At 41.0% G+C, this 22,454-nt stretch overlaps 1 protein-coding gene across 4 annotated transcripts in view; it reads left to right on the plus strand.

Annotated features, from left to right (window-relative positions):
* gpr156 (G protein-coupled receptor 156) overlaps positions 1–22,454 on the plus strand; it is a 115,541-nt gene that overhangs the window by 79,825 nt on the left and 13,262 nt on the right. For all 4 annotated transcript variants that reach the window (XR_009655393.1, XM_060930414.1, XM_060930413.1 and 1 more), the window contains exons 6-9: positions 3,631–3,756; positions 7,898–7,993; positions 15,632–15,868; positions 19,120–19,269. Coding sequence is in view for 3 of the 4 variants with exons in the window: in XM_060930414.1 (XP_060786397.1) it covers positions 3,631–3,756; positions 7,898–7,993; positions 15,632–15,868; positions 19,120–19,269 (609 nt within the window). In the remaining variant the exon portion in view is untranslated. The remainder of the gene's footprint in view (positions 1–3,630; positions 3,757–7,897; positions 7,994–15,631; positions 15,869–19,119; positions 19,270–22,454) is intronic.

Genomic DNA, 22,454 nt, shown 5'->3' on the forward strand with positions numbered 1-22,454 from the left:
TTCTTTTGATTAACTTGTGTATTTTTTTGTGGATGTGTCCAAATAATATAAAGAACATTACAGAGTGGTGTGAAGATACGAAGTTTATCTTCTTGTGTTGAAAAACTCTTTCACTTTGCTCACTTATAAATATATTCACCACTTGAAGATAAACTTCATATCTTTGTGCGACCATGTAATATCCTCTCTCTCACTCACTCTCTTACATATATATATATATATATATATATATATATATATGTGTGTGTGTGTGTGTGTGTGTGTGTGTGTGTGTGTGTGATTTTTCCACTGAATAATTTTTTTGTTTTTCCAACAATACACACAATTCAAGTGGCCACTTCGAGATAATATACTAAAATATTAACATAAAATAATAAAATAAGTTAATGAGGTAATATCCAATCAGCTTTAACGAGACATACTGATGCTGTTGGTTGTTAAGGTGCTCTGTAACTAGTGTATTTTTTTTAATATTCAGTTGGCTTGTGGTCTGCAATATGTACAGATGAGAACTGATACTCAAACAAGTATATTTATAAGTAATGTATCAGGATAGAAAGATATCCTCATTTATTCTATCCACATTCACTGGATATGAGCAATCATGTGCTCTGATTGGCTACTCTACTACTAGGCTATTAGCTCATATACCATGAGTAGAGGAAAAACAAAATGGCAGAGCACATCAAGTCAGATATATCACTTCGTTATCAAGTATTTAAAAGGAACAGAAATAGCGAAAAGAATCTATTTTTCCCCCAATATCTCCTGTTCCACACTCCAGCCCAGTTGGTGGCGCCAAACTGCCAAAAACCCTAAAGAAGAAGAAGAAAATGGCGGACTGTGTTACTGAACCAACCGAGGACAAAATAAAAACTCAACTCATAAACAAACCCCCCCAAAATACAAAAAAAAAATGGAATAAAAGTATTTGATGGTAAGAACGTATCTTTTTATTTTTCAAGAATTATTATTATTATTATTATTATTATTATTATTATTATTATCATTATCGCATTTTTCACAAATTGCTCCTGTCATTTCACCGGTTTGTTTAGATTCCAAGCAGAAATGATTTTGTCGGATGTTTTGCATAAAGTTTTTATTTATCGAATTTTCAAAAGATAAAAATAAAAATGCTCTGTTTCTCAAAATCCAGTGAATGTGGAGAGAATAAAACAGTTATTCCACTCAATCTCGTCGTACATGGATTATAGACAACTCGGTGCTATGCGCCTCGTCAGCTATCAGCTCATGTACGACTCGATTTTGAGGAATAACTTAAATATTAAAGGAGACTTTTTCATTGCTTGTGTACAAACATTTGGGTCTCTAGAGCTGATCAACCCACAAACACAGTCAGTTTCTCTTGTTCTTCCTGCTTCAGAAAGCATGAGCTTCAACAAGCTGTTCAGATTTGGATCTTCTTTCAATGTCACAAGTGGAACTCATTAGAATAATCCGGCCTCTGATCGGAGTATCTATCTTTGGTTTCACGTGATGTCACATCCGCCTCATTAGTTATTCAAAACTTTAGCTGGTGGTCTACCAAAGCTCAGCTGACAAAGCATTTGTACAGAGAAGGTGCATTGCTCGCATGAAAAATGCCTTACACTTGCGTTGTTTTAGGTTGTTCAAATCAATTAAACTGTGAAACTGATAAAAGTTTCTTCAGGGTTCCCCGTGAACTACAACCCCGATTCCAAAAAAGTTGGGACAAAGAACAAATTGTAAATAAAAACGGAATGCAATAATTTACAAATCTCAAAAACTGATATTGTATTCACAATAGAACATAGACAACATATCAAATGTCGAAAGTGAGACATTTTGAAATTTCATGCCAAATATTGGCTCATTTGAAATTTCATGACAGCAACACATCTCCAAAAAGTTGGGACAGGGGCAATAAGAGGCTGGAAAAGTTAAAGGTACAAAAAAGGAACAGCTGGAGGACCAAATTGCAACTCATTAGGTCAATTGGCAATAGGTCATTAACATGACTGGGTATAAAAAGAGCATCTTGGAGTGGCAGCGGCTCTCAGAAGTAAAGATGGGAAGAGGATCACCAATCCCCCTAATTCTGCGCCGACAAATAGTGGAGCAATATCAGAAAGGAGTTCGACAGTGTAAAATTGCAAAGAGTTTGAACATATCATCATCTACAGTGCATAATATCATCAAAAGATTCAGAGAATCTGGAAGAATCTCTGTGCGTAAGGGTCAAGGCCGGAAAACCATACTGGGTGCCCATGATCTTCGGGCCCTTAGACGGCACTGCATCACATACAGGCATGCTTCTGTATTGGAAATCACAAAATGGGCTCAGGAATATTTCCAGACAACATTATCTGTGAACACAATTCACCGTGCCATCCGCCGTTGCCAACTAAAACTCTATAGTTCAAAGAAGAAGCCGTATCTAAACATGATCCAGAAGCGCAGACGTCTTCTCTGGGCCAAGGCTCATTTAAAATGGACTGTGGCAAAGTGGAAAACTGTTCTGTGGTCAGACGAATCAAAATTTGAAGTTCTTTATGGAAATCAGGGACATGTGGCATGGGCAGCTTACACATCTGGAAAGACACCATCAATGCTGAAAGGTATATCCAGGTTCTAGAGCAACATATGCTCCCATCCAGACGACGTCTCTTTCAGGGAAGACCTTGCATTTTCCAACATGACAATGCCAAACCACATACTGCATCAATTACAGCATCATGGCTGCGTAGAAGAAGGGTCCGGGTACTGAACTGGCCAACCTGCAGTCCAGATCTTTCACCCATAGAAAACATTTGGCGCATCATAAAACGGAAGACACGACAAAAAAGACGTAAGACAGTTGAGCAACTAGAATCCTACATTAGACAAGAATGGGTTAACATTCCTATCCCTAAACTTGAGCAACTTGTCTCCTCAGTCCCCAGACGTTTACAGACTGTTGTAAAGAGAAAAGGGGATGTCTCACAGTGGGAAACATGGCCTTGTCCCAACTTTTTTGAGATGTGGTGTTGTCATGAAATTTAAAATCACCTCATTTTTCTCTTTAAATGATACATTTTCTCAGTTTAAACATTTGATATGTCATCTATGTTCTATTCTGAATAAAATATGAAATTTTGAAACTTCCACATCATTGCATTCCGTTTTTATTTACAATTTGTACTTTGTCCCAACTTTTTTGGAATCGGGGTTGTAATAAAAAAGGGTGAACGAACACAGGATTTCAAAAACGACGTGGAGAAAGGTGGCTTTCGAACCTCTGACTGAAATCAAAGGGAGCCGAGTCGAAGCGTGCTCGAGTTTGCAGTGATTGCTTGGTGAAAGGTTTGTATTTCCCTCTCAGCTCTGGCCTTAGTGTTTTCCAAGTACTTTTCTTGCTATGTGTTGTTATTTTACGGTACTTTTTTAGTCACAAAGCACTAAAGTCCCCAGCTGTTTCTTTGTTTACTCATCACTCCTCACAAAGTCCATATGCATGAAGGTCGCGACAAAATTCTTCCCCAGCCGTACAGTTACAAACATTTCATTAAGACCTCAGGGAACTGTGACAAGTTGTAGAAAAAAGGGGGATAATATATCACCATTAAGAATTTGTATACGAGCCTTTTGCTGATTTCTGTCTTTCAGATCATCCGTGATATTCGGCTGATGGGTTTGGTGGCTCTGTTGGTCATGGTGGATGTGCTGATTCTGGCTGTGTGGAGTCTCACCGACCCTGTGACATGTTCCCAATCAGTCAGCGCTGTGGTCAAGGTACAGCACAAAAGCTCAGAACGCAGCTGTAAGGCTGACTGGATGTATAAAGTATTTATTTGTTTCTTTGTCAAAACTGAACATAGATCTGATCTTATATGGAACCCATCCACTGCACCCAAAACCCCAAGAATGATCCATCCATTATCTGTAGCCGCTTTATCCTGTTCTACAGGGTCGCGGGCGAGCTGGAGCCTATCCCAGCTGACTACGGGCAAAAGGCGGGGTACACCCTGGACAAGTCGCCAGGTCATCACAGGGCTGACACATAGACACAGACAACCATTCACACTCACATTCACACCTACGGTCAATTTAGAGTCACCAGTTAACCTAACCTGCATGTCTTTGGACTGTGGGGGAAACCGGAGCACCCGGAGGAAACCCACGCGGACACGGGGAGAACATGCAAACTCCACACAGAAAGGCCCTCGCCGGCCACGGGGCTCGAACCCGGACCTTCTTGCTGTGAGGCGACAGCGCTGACCACTACACCACCGTGCCGCCCCCCAAGAATGATGACATATCTTTTTAAACTCTTGCAAGAACATAGATTTGTATCTGGAGCATATCTGGAAATCTTTTGGCAATGCCGTAACTGGAAAGGACCCAACATGGATTTCATCATACTGTACGTGGGTCATACTTTGATATCCAGGCAAAACCCTCTCCGGATTCTGGGGTATTTTGTGCAGTGAGCACTTACTTGAGAAACTTTACTTTAAGAATTTATTGATTTTTAGTCTATAAAAGGATGTAATGTTTGAGGATATAAAGATGGCAGAAATGTTGTTTGACACTCCGGAAACTGTACGACAGGTTTCCGGGTTGTTGTTGTTTTATCTGAAATCTTACTCCTTGCAATTTCAAAGCAAAGGGAATAAAACACAGAATTTTTTTTTATTTTTATTTTATTCTATGTAATATATATATATATATATATATATATATATATATATATATATATATATATATATATATATATATATTAACAGTTATTCCACGAAATGAAGTCATACATGATTTTGTCAGATTATTCTATTCTGACAGATTATGACTATTCTGAAATAAAAATAAAGTTTTTATTTATCGAATTTGCAAAAAATCAAAATAAAAATGCTCAGTTTCTCAAAATCTAGTGAATGTGGACAGAATAAAACAGCTATTCCACTTAATCTCATCGTCCACGGATTATAGACAACTCAGTGCTACGCGACTCGTCGGCCATCAGCTCATGTACGACCCGATTTCGTGGAATGAATGAATAAATAAATAAATAGAATGCTTGCCAAATGAAGGTTCATGGGATTCACCTCTGAGCTATTGTAGAGAACCGGTTAATCACGTTACATTAATATCATTTAGTACAGGGGTTTTCAAAGTGTGGGAGAGTCCGCCCCCCTCGGAGAGCAAATAAACAACAGCGCCCCCCCACCACAATTTTTGTTGTTGCTATACTTAATGTTCCATTCGTATTTTTAAAAAATGGTTGTTGTACACATTTTTATTTTTTTATTTTTCACATTTTAAACATCTGTGCTTTTTAAAACATCTTGTTTTACACATTTTAAACATCTCATAGCATCGTTAGCTAGCACCTCTTGGCAGACAACACACTGTGGCAGTGGAGCATCTTCAGATCCAGTCCATGAAAATCCAAACTTTAAATAATCGTGGTCATACTTCCTTCTTTTTCCAGTCCCCCCAGGATTCCGCAGGCCTTTTTTGTGATTGTTGCGGGCTAAAATGTCTGATGTTGCGGGGGTTTTCCAAAAAATTGCGATGAAAGTTGCAGTGTTTTTTAGGTTTTTGTTGCGATTACATTGCGGGAGGAAGTGAAAGTTGCGAGAAATTGTTGCGATTTTCTCTTTTTGTGATTAAAATTGAGTGATATGTTAAATATTAAGTTATTACTGAAAAACTATTGATTAAAAAAACAAAGACACTGAGAAATGGTCCTATAAACAACTTTACCAATATAAAAGATGACCAGGACTACAAAAATGCAGAAAAATAGGCTTTACTTATCCAAATGCACCTGTTGGTTCAAAAGTTAAAGTGCAGAGAACCTCACAGCACAACATGAAGTTACCTTAAAATATAATATAAATGCCTCAGCTTTCATGTAAGAAAAAAAACTATTAATACTAGTACTGTGTGCAGGCAGTCTCTCCTGAAGACTAAATTAAACAATAATTATAAACTAATAAAATAAATGGCTCAGGCTTCATAGAAGAAAAAACAATTTGAACAGAATCTCACAGTATGATGCTGAAGCTGCCTAAACAATGGAAAATAAAATACCATTTTGGCAAAAATGTTGGCATCCATTAATTTCTTGTATTAAGTAAAATAATAATGTAAAGTGCACACAGTCCTTCACTGTAAACATAACACACTTTCAGTAACAGAATTTAAGCCTACATAAACACTGACTCGCACATGCAGTGTTACCAGATACTGCTGACATTTTCCAGTCCAAAATATGTTCAAAATCCGCCAAAATGCACTTAAAACCGCCCAATCTGGCAACACTGCGCACATGCTGCTTCTCTTGAATGTATACACGGAAGTAAGGCGGAAGGTAGTTTGTCGACGTCACTTCAAGACGATGCCAACGATTGGTCAAATTTGCGGGAAAGTTGTGGTGATTGGATATAATTGCAACACCGCCCTGAATTCGCGGGGATTGGTTGAATTTGCATTGAAGTTGCAAATCGCAACATCACGAAATCCTGGAGGCTCTGTTTTTTTGCTTGGCCCAGACTCTGTCTCCTCACTCACTGTAGCTTTAGGTACTAAAAATCGATCCATTTTGTCTCTGGTAAAGGCTAGCTGAAGTTCGCTAAATGTCCGCAATAGTAACTTATTCTGGTTTATTTTTCCTCACGTTGTGCCCACCCTGAAGAACTCTGGCGCCCCCCAGGGGAGGCACGCCCCACACTTTGAAAAGCCCTGATTTAGTAGACACTCTTATCCAGAGCAACATACAACATAACAGCTGGTGGTTAGGTGCTTTGCTCCTGCTGGTCTGGGGAATCAAACCGGTGACCTTTTGGGCTCAAAGCTGCAGCTCTAACCATTAGGCCACGGCTCCCCTGGTTGGTCTGATGCTTCACACATTCCCCTTTATAAGTGAAAGTTAAGATTCACCTGAGAACATTTAATCAATTTAGGACACATTTACCAAAAAAGTAATTTAAATGTATGAAATATGATTGACTGATTATCAGAACAGCGCTGTCGCCTCACAGCAAGAAGGTCCGGGTTCGAGCCCCGTGGCCGGCGAGGGCCTTTCTGTGTGGAGTTTGCATGTTCTCCCCGTGTCCGCGTGGGTTTCCTCCGGGTGCTCCGGTTTCCCCCACAGTCCAAAGACATGCAGGTTAGGTTAACTGGTGACTCTAAATTGAGCGTAGGTGTGAATGTGAGTGTGAATGGTTGTCTGTGTCTATGTGTCAGCCCTGTGATGACCTGGCGACTTGTCCAGGGTGTACCCCGCCTTTCGCCCGTAGTCAGCTGGGATAGGCTCCAGCTTGCCTGCGACCCTGTAGAAGGATAAAGCGGCTAGAGATAATGAGATGAGATGAGACTCAAGCAATGAAATAATGCCGAGATGTTTTGGGTGGACAGAGAACCACGGTGATGCATTTTAACCGGCATGACGTGAGCAGTTGATAATGTAAAACCCAGGAGATAATTGTACACAATCATTTTCATGGACGTACCAAAGCATTTGCTGTTTGTTCAGGATAATAAGAAATTGCTTTTATGGTGTTTACGGTTGACCTGATGATGTGGAGTTTGAACAAACAGCAAATTTAAATTCTGATTTTGGAAATGCACCAAAGCGACTGAGAAAAACTGTATCACTAGTCCTTTTGCATTAAAAAAAAAGTGCTGGTGATGCTGAACATGGTTTTCTTCAGAAGTATAGAATAGTTATTACTGCCCCCTGCTGGTAACACACAGGTGATTCCGATTAAAAGAAAATCAGTGTATTTCCACACACCTGTCTGAAACGGTCCAGGACTGAAGTCTGTGTTCTCCAGCAGTGTGAAGAATTGTACAGTCAGACTTCTGTATTGTGTGTAAAAGTGCTCATGTTTACGTCAGGAGGTTTTGTTGTCTCTGTCTGCATTAGGTGGTGGAGTTTGATGTACGTTACTCCTTGTCTCAGATGGGCTCCTGTTCCTCTCACTACTCTGACCTGTGGGTTCTCCTCCTCTGTGCAGTCAAGGTAAGAACACACGCACATCAGACCTGTGAATGCCTCGCTTATAGTCCTGGAGTTTTCCTGCGGAATGGTTTTACCCACACACCCCTCTACTGCACCCAGTTCAGATTATAAATGTCTTCATAATTAAGTAATGAGCATGTAATGATGAAAGAGTAATGAGGCTAAAAATAAAACGCGGTGTGTAAATGATCGCTCCGTGACTCTCAGCAGGTAGAGGGATCGGACTCGTCCGGGAAATAATTACAGTCTCATACTTACACAATATTTGAGACTGTGCAATTAATTCTATTTCGCTCACCGGATGAAAAAAGTTTCATGTTTTTCCTTCCGAATGCTTGGTGAAGCTCGTGATTCTCAGGTCAGAACGTCACCAGTGCACCGAATTTACTGTTACAAATAATCCTGTGGTTTACTGTATTACTGCAACAAGAAATACTTTATAAATCAATAAAGTACTCTCTATCTATCTATCTACAACCCCGATTCCAAAAAAGTTGGGACAAAGTACAAATTGTAAATAAAAACGGAATGCAATAATCTACAAATCTCAAAAACTGATATTGTATTCACAATAGAACATAGACAACATATCAAATGTCGAAAGTGAGACATTTTGAAATTTCATGCCAAATATTGGCTCATTTGAAATTTCATGACAGCAACACATCTCAAAAAAGTTGGGACAGGGGCAATAAGAGGCTGGAAAAGTTAAAGGTACAAAAAAGGAACAGCTGGAGGACCAAATTGCAACTCATTAGGTCAATTGGCAATAGGTCATTAACATGACTGGGTATAAAAAGAGCATCTTGGAGTGGCAGCGGCTCTCAGAAGTAAAGATGGGAAGAGGATCACCAATCCCCCTATATTGTGTATTGGAAATCACAAAATGGGCTCAGGAATATTTCCAGAGAACATTATCTGTGAACACAATTCACCGTGCCATCCGCCGTTGCCAGCTAAAACTCTATAGTTCAAAGAAGAAGCCGTATCTAAACATGATCCAGAAGTGCAGACGTCTTCTCTGGGCCAAGGCTCATTTAAAATGGACTGTGGCAAAGTGGAAAACTGTTCTGTGGTCAGACGAATCAAAATTTGAAGTTCTTTATGGAAATCAGGGACGCCGTGTCATTCGGACTAAAGAGGAGAAGGACGACCCAAGTTGTTATCGGCGCTCAGTTCAGAAGCCTGCATCTCTGATGGTATGGGGTTGCATTAGTGCGTGTGGCATGGGCAGCTTACACATCTGGAAAGACACCATCAATGCTGAAAGGTATATCCAGGTTCTAGAGCAACATATGCTCCCATCCAGACGACGTCTCTTTCAGGGAAGACCTTGCATTTTCCAACATGACAATGCCAAACCACATACTGCATCAATTACAGCATCATGGCTGCGTAGAAGAAGGGTCCGGGTACTGAACTGGCCAGCCTGCAGTCCAGATCTTTCACCCATAGAAAACATTTGGCGCATCATAAAACGGAAGATACGACAAAAAAGACCTAAGACAGTTGAGCAACTAGAATCCTACATTAGACAAGAATGGGTTAACATTCCTATCCCTAAACTTGAGCAACTTGTCTCCTCAGTCCCCAGACGTTTACAGACTGTTGTAAAGAGAAAAGGGGATGTCTCACAGTGGGAAACATGGCCTTGTCCCAACTTTTTTGAGATGTGTTGTTGTCATGAAATTTAAAATCACCTAATTTTTCTCTTTAAATGATACATTTTCTCAGTTTAAACATTTGATATGTCATCTATGTTCTATTCTGAATAAAACATGGAATTTTGAAACTTCCACATCATTGCATTCCGTTTTTATTTACAATTTGTACTTTGTCCCAACTTTTTTGGAATCGGGGCTGTAAAGTGAAAGTAAGGTTAATAATATAACTTAGATTACACATTTTTCAGTTTTACCTAAATTAGGGTGGTGCAAAAATAAGTACACCCCACAACAAAAACTACTACATCTAGTACTTTGTATGGCCTCCATGATTTTTAATGACCGCACCAAGTCTTCTAGGCATGGAATGAACAAGTTGGCGACATTTTGCAACATCAATCTTTTTCCATTCTTCAACAATGACATCTTTTAGTGACTGGATGCTGGATGGAGAGCGATGCTCAACTTGTCTCTTCAGAATTCCCCAAAGAAAATAATTTCTTTACACCACAAAGGTGAAGGCTACAAGAAGATCAGCAAAGCTTTAATTATCAGTCAGAATACTGTAGCAAAAGTGGTACAAAAATTTAAGAAAGATGGAACTGCAGCCATCTCACAGAGACGTCCAGGTCGTCCACGGAAGTTAACACCTCGACAGGAGCGTCTTCTGATGAGAAGGGTTGAAGAAAATCGGCATGCGAGTTCAGTGCAGTTATCTAAAGAAGTAGAAAGCCAAACTGGGGTGACTATTTCCCGTGACACAATACGGCGTACACTGCAGAGGAACGGCATGCATGGATGCCGTCCATGAAAGAAGCCTCTCCTAAAGCCCAGGCACAAAAAAGCCCACCTAGAGTTTTTCAGGGCCCATGCTGACAAAGATGAAGACTACTGGGACTCTATACTCTGGAGTGATGAGACCAAGATAAATGTTTTTGGAACTGATGGCTTCAAAACTGTATGGCATCGCAAAGGTGAGGAATACAAAGAAAACTGCCTGGTGCCTACAGTGAAACATGGTGGTGGCAGTGTCCTTATGTGGGGCTGCATGAGTGCTGCTGGTGTCGGGGAGCTGCATTTCATTGATGGCATCATGAATTCACAGACGTATTGCTCTATACTGAAAGAGAAGATGCTACCATCACTCCGTGCCCTTGGTCGTCATGCACTTTTCCAACATGACTAAACACACATCTAAGACCACTGTTGGATTTCTGAAGAAGAACAGGGTGAAAGTGATTCAGTGGCCAAGTACGTCTCCTGATCTGAACCCAATTGAACACCTATGGGGAATTCTGAAGAGACAAGTTGAGCATCGCTCTCCATCCAGCATCCAGTCACTAAAAGAGGTCGTTGTTGAAGAATGGAAAAAGATTGATGTTGCAAAATGTCGCCAACTTGTTCATTCCATGCCTAGAAGACTTGGTGCTGTCATTAAAAATCATGGCGGCCATACAAAGCACTAGATGTAGTAGTTTTTGTTGTGGGGTGTACTCATTTTTGCACCACCCTAATTTGAGTAAAACTGAAAAATGTGTAATCTAAGTTATATTATTAACCTTACTTTCACGTTATAAGTTAAACAGATGTTATATTAAACTTTGTCTTGTCAACATTTTGGAAATTGTTTGTGTTCATTGAGATATTGTTTAAAATGTTACTTTTCAAAGGGGGTGCAATCATTTACGCTCAGCACTCTATCTATCTATCTATCTATCTATCTATCTATCTATCTATCTATCTATCTATCTGTCGATGTACAGTATCTATAACTGTCTGTCTGTCTGCCTGCAATATCTATATATCTGTCTGTCTGCCCACAGTATCTATCTATCTATCTATCTATCTATCTATCTATCTATCTATCTATCTATGTCTTTCTGTCTGTCTGTCTAAAGTATCTATCTATCTTTCTGTCTGTCTACAGTATCTATCTATCTATCTATCTATCTATCTATCTATCTATCTATCTATCTATCTATGTGCCTGTCTGTCTGTCGACAGTATCTATCTATCTATCTATCTATCTATCTATCTATCTGTCTGTCTGTATCTGTCTATCTCTCTAAATCTGTCTGTCTACATTATCTATATCTGTCTGTCTTTGTACAGTATCTATGTCTGTCTGTCTACATTATTTCTGTCTGTCTGTCTGTCTGTCTGTCCACAGAATCTATATCTGCCTGCCTGTCCGTCTATGTACAGTATCTATATTTGTGTGTCTACCTGTCTGTCTGTCTGTACGGTATCTATATCTGCCTGCATGCCTGTCTGTGTGTACAGTATCTGTCTGTCTGTCTGTCTGTGTGTACACTGTCTGTCTGTGTGTACATTATCTATATCTGCCTGCCTGCCTGTCTGTCTGTACACTATCTGTCTGTCTGCCTGTATGTGTGTACACTCTGCCTGTCTGTCTGTCTGTCTGTCTGTGTGTACACTATCTATCTGTGTGTCTGTACCTGAGTGATAAGTGTGAAGGTCGTTATGGTTTGTGATGTACAGTGTGAAAGCCGTGTTGTTGATTGATGTCTGCGCTCCGTGTGTTTAGAGTCTGAGTGAAATCTCTGCTGGGTTTGAACGATAATAAAAGCAGGCAGTGTTATGCGGGGGGGGGGGGGCAGTGCGCTCAGGGCTGTGCTCCATTCTGTCTAACTGACACGCTAATAAAGATGGACTGAATATTCTCACAACTCAAGCTGTATAAAAATACAGAAGTTAAGGTTAGGATTAGATATGAGTTACTGTTTCATATGAAACTGAATAAAATCCAATCACAATACCTTCATTTGTTTGAATTTGTCCAGATTTCATCTGAGATCATGTCGGTAATAACGACCCAAACTCGATGGAATGAACATTTCAGGCTGTGTTTAATCTCAGTATTGACTTTCAAATAAATGTAACTATAAATTATATGCAGTGTTCATTCAATAATGTTCAGCCTGACTGCGGTCGAGGTGCTGATCTTCTGGTTGTTTAAAGCTGCTCTGTTGCTGACTGAAACAGTCCTGGACCCTTTTCCAGAAGTTCATCCTTCTGCTCTTTCAGGGTAACAGGGTCATGCAAAACAATGGCAATATTTTAGATGCTGAAAACATTTCAGATATAACATTTAGGATGATGTTTGTTTACACATCACTGGAACCAATAATCAGTAATCATCTGTCTGGAGTTTAGTGTTAGTTTTATTTGTCCTTGATACCACAGAGCTATTGAATTCTCTAATCGGATTGGTCAGAAGGTGTTGATCAATTTTCTATAACAGCACCTCTGACAGTGGTCCTGGCTGTAATTCAAATGGGGGGAAGCCATTGGCCTAATGGTTCGAGAAACAGCTTTGGGACCAAAAGGTTGCTGGTTTGATTCCCTGGACCAGCAGGAATGGCTGAAGTGCCCTTGAACCAGGCAGCCAACCCTAACTGCTCCCCAGGTTGCTCTGGGTGTGTTGTACGTTGCTCTGGATAAGAGCATCTGCTAAATGCCCGCAATGTAAAATGTATATGGGTCTTTATGGTAGATGTTGTACAGTAAAATCCAGTTCATAATAAATGAATACAAAATATTATTGTTACAGTTGTGGTCAGAAGTTTACATGAATGTCATGGCAATATTTGGGCTTTCAGTAATTTCTTTGAACTGATCTTTTTCTGTGGCAGAATGATTGTACAGCATACAGCTTTAATTAAAAAACTAAACACTAGAATTTGGTGCACAAGTTTTAATTTTCTTTGGGTTTTCTGAAATCAACACAAGGTTAAAAGTTTACATACACTCACTTAGATTATTAATTCGGAGGTGCTGAAACTTCCAAAATGTCTCTTATCTTGCCAAGGCCGAGGTCTCTTAACTTCCTGTTAGTGATCATGATTGACTACAGCTTTTAGCTTCTCTGTGCCTTCATAAAAAGGGTTTGTTTACAGCACTCACTGGATTGACCAACACGGAGTAAAATGGGAAAGTCCAAGGAGCTCAGTGCAGATCTGAAAAAGAGGATGGCAGATATACACAACTCCGGAATGTCTCTTGGAACCATTTCTAAACAATTGTATCCAAGTCATTGTGAGGTGTAGTCACTTTGCCAAGCCACTTTGCTTCAAGAAAACCCAAATTGTCACCCTCAGCTGAAAGGAAATTGGGTTGGATGGTCAGGAACAACCTGGGAACCACCATGGCACAGCCCTGCCATGAACTGGAAGCTGATGGATCACTGTCTGCAGTTCAGATCACCATGGACTAAGAGGCTGCTATCCAAGAAATAACCCCCTGCTCCAAAATTGTCACCTTCAAGCTTAACTAAAGTTAACAAAGAAAACGCTTTCTGGAGGAAAGCTGTATGGTCAGATGAGACAAAGATTGAGTTGCTTGGCCACAGTGACCACCATGTACAGAGGAACACTGTACCAGCTGGTGGTGGTGGTAGGATCATCATGCTCTGGGGCTGTTTTGCTGCCAGTGGAACTGGTTCATTGCACAAAGTGGATGGAATAATGAAGAAGGAGGACTACCTCAGAATTCTTCAGCATAAACCATCAGAAACTTGAACATGACTTGGGACTTGGGAGTTACAACAGGACAATGAACCCAAACACGCATCAGAGCTGGTCATGGAGGATAAAGCAGGCTAACATTAAGCTTAAAACAAGTCCTGACTTCAACCCTATTGAAAATATATGGACCGTGCTTATAAGTCAAGTCCATGCCAAGAAAAAAAAAAAAAATTTAATTGAACTCGACCAATTCTAGTCGTGAAATATCCAACCAGAATTCTGCCAGAAGCTTGTTCATGGTAAACAAAAATGTTAATTTTGACCCTGTGTTGATTTCAGAAAACCCAAAGAAAATTAAAACTTGTGCACCAAATTCTAGTGTTTTGTTTTTTTAATTAAAGCTGTATGCTGTACAATCATTCTGCCACAGAAAAAGAACAGTTCAAAGAAATTACTGAAAGCCCAAATATTGCCATGACGTTCATGTCACTGTATGTAAACTTCTGACCACAGTGTGATATCCCATTTGTATAAGGAGATATTTGTGAAACATTCTTTCGTGTCAGTGTTTTGTAAGAATCGCTAAGTTTTCCACCCAACAGGACAGAAGTTCTTTAGAACACAGCTTTAAAGCTGTAAGACAGTTTCGGTTCCTCAGAAGAATTTCAAACTGATTTTTTTTTTCTTTTGATACTTTTGACACAGGCGGCATGGTGGTGTAGTGGTTAGCGCTGTCGCCTCACAGCAAGAAGGTCCTGGGTTCGAGCCCCGTGGCCGGCGAGGGCCTTTCTGTGTGGAGTTTGCATGTTCTCCCCGTGTCCGCGTGGGTTTCCTCCGGGTGCTCCGGTTTCCCCCACAGTCCAAAGACATGCAGGTTAGGTTAACTGGTGACTCTAAATTGAGCGTAGGTGTGAATGTGAGTGTGAATGGTTGTCTGTGTCTATGTGTCAGCCCTGTGATGACCTGGCGACTTGTCCAGGGTGTACCCCGCCTTTCGCCCGTAGTCAGCTGGGATAGGCTCCAGCTTGCCTGCGACCCTGTAGAACAGGATAAAGCGGCTACAGATAATGAGATGAGATGAGACTTTTGACACAAATCTAATTCTGTATATTAACTCCGAGAGAGAAGTGAGTGAGGCTGGTGAGGGAACAACTGTTTGTACAGCTAGACGTAGCTGATAACAGGAATGAACTTGTGTGGAGGACGATCCATCAACATCAAATATCAGATGTTACTATAAACGGTTAAAAAGCACAATGTGATATGCTTTACTAAATTTTCAAAATGTTGCTGTGCTATAAGAGGAATAAAACTCTTGCGATGCCAGATATGTTGTTATAAGGATAATATTCCGCTTCAGGATGGTAACTGTAGCTGTTCTTCACATCAGACTGCATTACACCAGCATGATCGCTGATTACCTTCCTATAACAGCACCATGATGTTTTAATCCTTACTTAACATGATACTCCTGTTCTGTGCTGTAGGCTGGTCTACTGGTGTACGGCACGTACCTAGCTGGACTGACCTGTAGCGTTAGCCTGCCTCCAGTCAACCAATCCCTGACCATCATGACTGCTGTGTACCTGGTCGCTGCATCCACCACTTTGGCCATCCCTGTCTCTCTCTACCTGCACTCGTGGCCCAACCTGGTCTACGGCATGCTTTCAGGGACCATCTTCATCTGCACCACTGCCATTAACTGCCTTATATTTGTGCCCCAGGTGAGAAACAAGCAGCCATGTAAAGGTAGACCACCTTTCAGATTTTTCAAGTGTAGGTCATAAAAAGAATTTTCCCCGACACCCAGTTATTTTTGTTTAGTGGACCGAAAGCTACTGAATTCGAGTTCCAGACTTCCAATTTTATTCATTTTTTTAAAATAGAACAGGGCTTTTCAAAGTGTGGGGCATGCCTCCACTAGGGGGCACCAGAGTTCTTCGGGGGGGGCGCAACATGAGGAAAAATAAACCAGAATAAGTTACTATTGCGGACATTTAGCAAACTTCAGCTAGCCTTTGCCAGAGACAAAATGGATCGATTTTTAGTACCTAAAGCTCCAGTGAGTGAGGAGACAGAGTCTGGGCCAAGCAAAAAAAGAAGGAAGTATGACCACGATTATTTAAAGTTTGGATTTTCATGGACTGGATCTGAAGATGCTCCACTGCCACAGTGTGTTGTCTGCCAAGAGGTGCTAGCTAACGATGCTATGAGATGTTTAAAATGTGTAAAACAAGATGTTTAAAAAAAAGCACAGATGTTTAAAATGTGTAAAAGAAAAAAAATAAAAATGTGTACAACAACCATTTTTAAAAATACGAATGGAACATTTAAAAGGTCCCATGGCATGGTGGTTTGTTGATGCTTTAAACGGGCTCGTGGAGGTTTCCGGATGTTATATCCGCAGCCTTTCTCGAAATGAACCCTCGGCACGTAGATATAGCCTCCTGGGAGAAAGCCCCATTTCAGCGCTTTTCCCAGTGCGTCGTTTTGCTAATGAGAAGCAGGAGGCGGGGAAGGGTAGAGGGTGGGGGCGGGTCTTATCATTAATATTCATGACATGTAAACGTGTTACCTCTGATTGGCTAACAGCACTGTGACGCTACCTCCAGTGGGTCAGAACAAGCGGATGTGGGTGTCTTACTATGGCGAGAGAGAAGGAACAAACCGCGAAGGGAAAAATACCGCGCGCTGACGTCATTAAGGTGCGACGCGAGGAAATAAAATAAATTCAACAAATGTTTGGGTTTTTACTGAACAAACAAACAAATAAAATGAATGAATGACTTAAAAAAAGAATGTGGGTGTCTTTGTAAAAACTGTTTTGATTGGCTATTATAACAGAGCATGCTGCATGCTTTTTGGTTTTGTAGCGCACAGTACCTGGCTAACTGCAGGAAGCGGTTAGCTGCACAGCTAATGTAGCCATTGCAAGGCTAACGTGGCACCGATTTTAAAACACGGCAAAACGACTTAACAGTTATACACTTACTTGTTGGGTGTTTGTGGCTGATGCGGCAGGGATGCTTGGTATGAACCCAGGCTTCAGTGACAGTTGATGTGCAAAACCTGCCCTGTACTGTCCCAAGTTGTGGAAACATTCATCAGGAAAATGCTTCCGACAAACATACACCGTCTTAGGTAGACTCGACGGCGTATTATTGAAGTAAATAAAATTAAGCCACTGTGTCTTCAGGGGTTCTCCCGTCGGCAGTAAAAACAGACTCCTTTCTGTGTTGTCACATCCATGTACAGCGCAACTTCCATGTTTCGCTCGCTTAGGTGGTGCCATGTTGTTGTGTCCTCTATGGTCTCCTCACTACAACTGGGTGGGGCAATCCATACAGTGGGTGGGAATCCAGAGGGGGGGCGTGGGGATCATCTCCCTTGCTGACGTAGTAAAGGGAAGAGTTTATCAACGCGCCGTTTTCACGCGCCATTCTCAAATGTTGGGCATAGTTTGGTTTACACATTATGAAATTTCTAGCCACTGGGGTGACTTAAGAAGGTCAGAGGAACTCATTTTAACGTTAAAAAACCTCAGAAAGTGAAAGTTTCATGCCATGGGACCTTTAACTATAGCAACAACAAAAATTGTGTGGGGGGCGCTGTTGTTTATTTGCTCTCTGAGGGGGGGCGGACTGTCCCACACTTTGAAAACCCCTGAAATAGAACAATTAATTAATTTATCTCCATGTAGCCTTAAATTCTCCTGCTTCATCGTGACCCGATTCAAGATACTACGTCATCCATCACATGGTGGGCTTTCCCCGTTCACGCAAGGCGTTGTGGGATTTGCAAAATTTGAAACAAAATGGAGGACGTGAGTGTGCGAATGAAATGTGAAAGACTGACTACAGTAACGGAAAGAAAGCGAGAAGAAAAGACGTTATGTTATGCATGAAGGAAAGGAAACGCAGGACCAAACTAATAAATATGGGCGCTCAGCGAGCACCTCGGTGTGATCAGCTGTTCGTTTAGTGACAGAATGATGGAACTGTCAGTGCACGCTCAAAGGTAAACCTGTAGATGGCAGTAATGCAACACTGTGGATGCCAGCTGCCGTAAAACCCAAAAGAAGAAGGTAAACCTGCGCATGCGCACACGGACTTCCTCTGTCTGCTTGACTGCGCCAAGCGAGCGATTTCATGCACATTATTTGCTTTAATCCCCTCAAATTAAATAACTTCCCAGCCACAGAATGGCCTGATATTTTGTGAGATATTACAGAAATAAACAGATATCACAATCACCACATTTCAGACGGAACTAAATTTCACCAGTTTTATGAAATCGAACGGCTGACAAGCTTTCACATGGGGACAGAAAATGTTCGATACTCAAAGGGATCGTTCTACTCCCATTACACAAAGTCAAACTTTTACTTGCTCTATAAATAAATAAATAGAGACATCATCAATCAGCAAAGTCAGCTCAGGCTTTGGTGACTCAGCGAACATCATCAGTGTAGAGACGACGTTGCGGATGTCAGCTCTTTCCCAGAGTGCCTGTTGGCTGTAGGTTTATTTATGACTGACATTTGAATTAAATTTACAAAATACTAAATATTCAATTGCTTCCTCAAATTCCAGAAGCATTGTATTTAACAGCGTGTCCATCATCCAACCTGCGATGGTTTTCTCTTTAGTATCTAGAGTAAAATTCTTTTCTGTGGTAATTACACACACACACACACACACACACACACACACACACACACTGCACTTCACCTCAAGGCCAGGGAGCGGTCACATTTGTGACAGGTTTAAAGGAGAACATGCAAGCATGATTCACTGGAATTGATGGTAAAGAAAGGGCTGAATGATGAATCATGCACATCTGTTAAAAAAAAAAAAAAACGAAACAACCAACTCTGAACTTCGATCATAAAGAAAACCGTACAGCAGGAAGAAATAGACATGCAACCTCTTGTATTCACCAGAACCATCTTGTATGTCTGTTCTTCCTCCTCCAGTTGACCCAGTGGAGGCAGTTTGAAGAGGATGTGAACCCTCACCCCAGCCATATGGCCAAGTACTTCAGCAGCAAGAGCCTGCGCTCCAGCGAGAACGACATCTACTACCTGCTCGGAGAATACGACTCCATGAAGAGGTTAATCAGTGAGGTACGAAGCTCGCTGCTACATTCGAGGCTGCTTTGCCGGCTGTTTTCGAGGTCACTACGTGTGCGGATGTTTGTTCCAGACAACATGATTGGTTGATGCGTTTATTCACGGTGCGAAATCTCGGAAAACTCAGCCTTGTTGCGAAAAATGCATGCCGCTTTCACGCTGCGTTTTATTCACCTTCTGTGTGAAAGTACTCATTACTAAAACAACAGTTTGATAAAACATATCGACATGTGAATTCATCACGCGGAAAAAAGAAAAAAAGACACCCATGGTGTGGAAAGGCCTTTACCGTGGACCCCTGACTACAGGATGCTTAAAATAGAGGCTTCAGGCTTGCATTCAAATTGCACAAATTATCTGCAAGGTTGCCTGATTTTTCCTGCATCTCTTGTGCTTTGAATAGCATCCAAATCATCACTTTCAAAAAATAAAATAAAATAAAAAGCCCTTGCCTTTAAACCCCTCTAAAAATGCACACTGAAGAAGGAAAGTGGATTTTTTTTCCTGTCATTTAAATGAAATACCATGAAACATAAAAGCAAGAAAAAAAAAACATTAAAATGGATTTTTGGACGGTTAGCACCATTTGATTTACACAACATGCCGACAACTTTAAAGGTGCACTTTTTTTTATTGTGACACAAACAATAATTAAGATGAAAAAACAGAAATCTGGAGTATTCCACCCCCCACCCCCAAAAAAGTCAATCCTTTGTAGAGCCATCTTTTGCTGCAATTCCAGCTGCAAGTCTCTTGGGGTATGTCTCTATTAGCTTAGCACATCTAGCCACTGGGATTTTTGCCCATTCCTCAAGGCAAAACTGCTCCAACTCCTTCAAGTTAGATGGGTTGCGTTGGTGTACAGCAATCTTCAAGTTATGCCACAGACTCTCAATTGGATTGAGGTCTGGGCTTTGACTAGGCCATTCCAAGACATTTAAACGTTTCCCTTTAAATCACTTCAGTGTAGCTTTAGCAGTATGTTTAGGGTCATTGTCCTGCTGGAACGTGAACCTTCGTCCCAGTCTCAAACCTCTAGCTGACTCAAACAGGTTTTCCTCCAGAATTGCCCTGTATTTAGTGCCATCCATCTTTCCTTCAGTCCTGACCAGCTTTCCTGTCCCTGCAGATGAAAACCATCCCCACAGCATGATGCTGCCACCACCATGCTTCACTGTAGGAATGGTGTTCTCAGGGTGTTGGGTTTGCATCACACATAGCATTTCACATGATGGCCAACAAGTTCAATTTTTGTCTCATTTGACCAGAGAATCTTCTTCCATGTGTTTGGGGAGTCTGCCACATGCTGTTGGGCAAACTCCAAACATGTTTTCTTAAGCAATGGCTTTTTTCTGGCCACTCTTCCATAAAGCCCCGCCCACTCTGTGGAGTGTACAGCTTAAAGTGGTCCTATGGACAGATACGCCCATCTTCACTGTGGATCTTTGCAGCTCTTTCAATGTTATTGTTGGCGTCTTTGTTGCATCTCTGATTAATGCCCTCCTTGCCCGGTCTGAGAGTTTTGGTGGGCGGGACCTTCTCTTGTCAGGTTTGTAGTGGTGCCATATTCTTTCCATTTTGCTATAATGGATTTAATGGAGCTCTCTGGGATATTCAAAGTTTGGGATATTTTTTATAACCCAACCCTGATCTACACTTCTCCACAACTTTGTCTCTGACCTGTTTGGAGGCTCCTTGGTTTTCATGTTGCTTGCTTAGTTATGTTGCAGAGTCAGGGTCCTTCCAGAACAGGGTGATTTATACAGACATCATGTGACAGATCATGTGACACTTTGATTGCACACAGGTGGATCTTAATCAACTAATTATGTGACTTATGAAGTGAATTGGTTGGACCGGCTCTTACTTAGGGGTTTCACACGAAAGGGGGTGAATACTTATGCACACTCCAGATTTCTGGGTTTTTTTTCATCTTAATTATTGTTTGTGTCACAATAAAACAACAATGTGCACCTTTAAAGTTGTCGGCATGTTGCGTAAATCAAATGGCGCTAACCGTCCAAAAATCCATTTTAATTCCAGCTTGTAATGCGACAAAACAGGACAAACACCCGGGGGGGGGGAATACTTTTGCAAGGCACTGTATTTAATGAATTTAAAAAAGTTCACTGAAGGTACTTAAAATTACTCCTAAATTTAAGGGTTGGTCTGAAAGGTAACTTAAATACACGACTAAATTTAAAGGAAATATCTTGCAAAGAAACAAACTGAGCTAAAACTCGGTCTTTATGTCTGTCCTTTATAAAAAAGCTACATGTTGAATTTTTTCTTAACAATATAACCACTAAAGTGATGAAAATAGACGGGACTATTTTTTGTCAGGGAGGCCGCCATAACTCCATCGTGCATGATGTCATTTTCCATGAGCACAGAGGAGGTGTACAAGTGCATGCTGTACTCGTGTCAGCGGGGCGAAGTATTCTGTCAGGGATGGATGGAGACGGATGTAAGTGCAGATCTTTATTATAAAGAAAAGTACAAACAGGCAAACGGTCCAAATCGGCAGGCGGATATCGTGAACGGTAAGACAGACAAAAGTTGAAGCAAGGCACAGAGTTTCATAAAGAGAAGCAGGGTCAAAAACAAGGAACAGGAAACAAGAACCAGGAAATCAGTCAGCAAACAAGGCTCAGGAATGTGTCACAACAACACAATACTTCGCAAAGTAAGTCTGCATTCTGAGTCCTTATTTAGGCGCCTTGATTACACCTTAATCCCGTACAGGGTGTGTCATTCACGGCGAGCGTGAGTCAGTTCGGCGCGAGCGTTGTCCAGAGCGTGCCTGAGAGTCCTGTTGTTGTGACAACTAGACTATAGTATAATATTATGGTCTAGCGAGACTTCTTGGTCAATTTGTTTGTATTTCTCCACAAAAATTATGCCAATGCAATATTAGAAAAGGAATCAAAATAAAGTAGCGGCTAGTTTATTGCCTGTTTTTATTTTAAAAATATATTCGCCTGCTAATCTGCCATCTGTTTGATGCGTGACACTATATGCTGTTGTGTGGAATCCTGCGTCACGCAGCATCGCCCCTTGTTTTTGTCTTCTAATACATCCATCCAATATATTTGGCTAATCCAGTATGACCGCGCCTAGGGAAATGGCCCAACGGACTGATGGTTTTTAAACTTTAACATCTTTTTTAAAGCTGTCCT

The sequence above is a fragment of the Neoarius graeffei genome, chromosome 9, assembly GCF_027579695.1.
Source record: "Neoarius graeffei isolate fNeoGra1 chromosome 9, fNeoGra1.pri, whole genome shotgun sequence".
In the NCBI taxonomy this organism is placed as follows: Eukaryota; Metazoa; Chordata; class Actinopteri; order Siluriformes; family Ariidae; genus Neoarius; species Neoarius graeffei.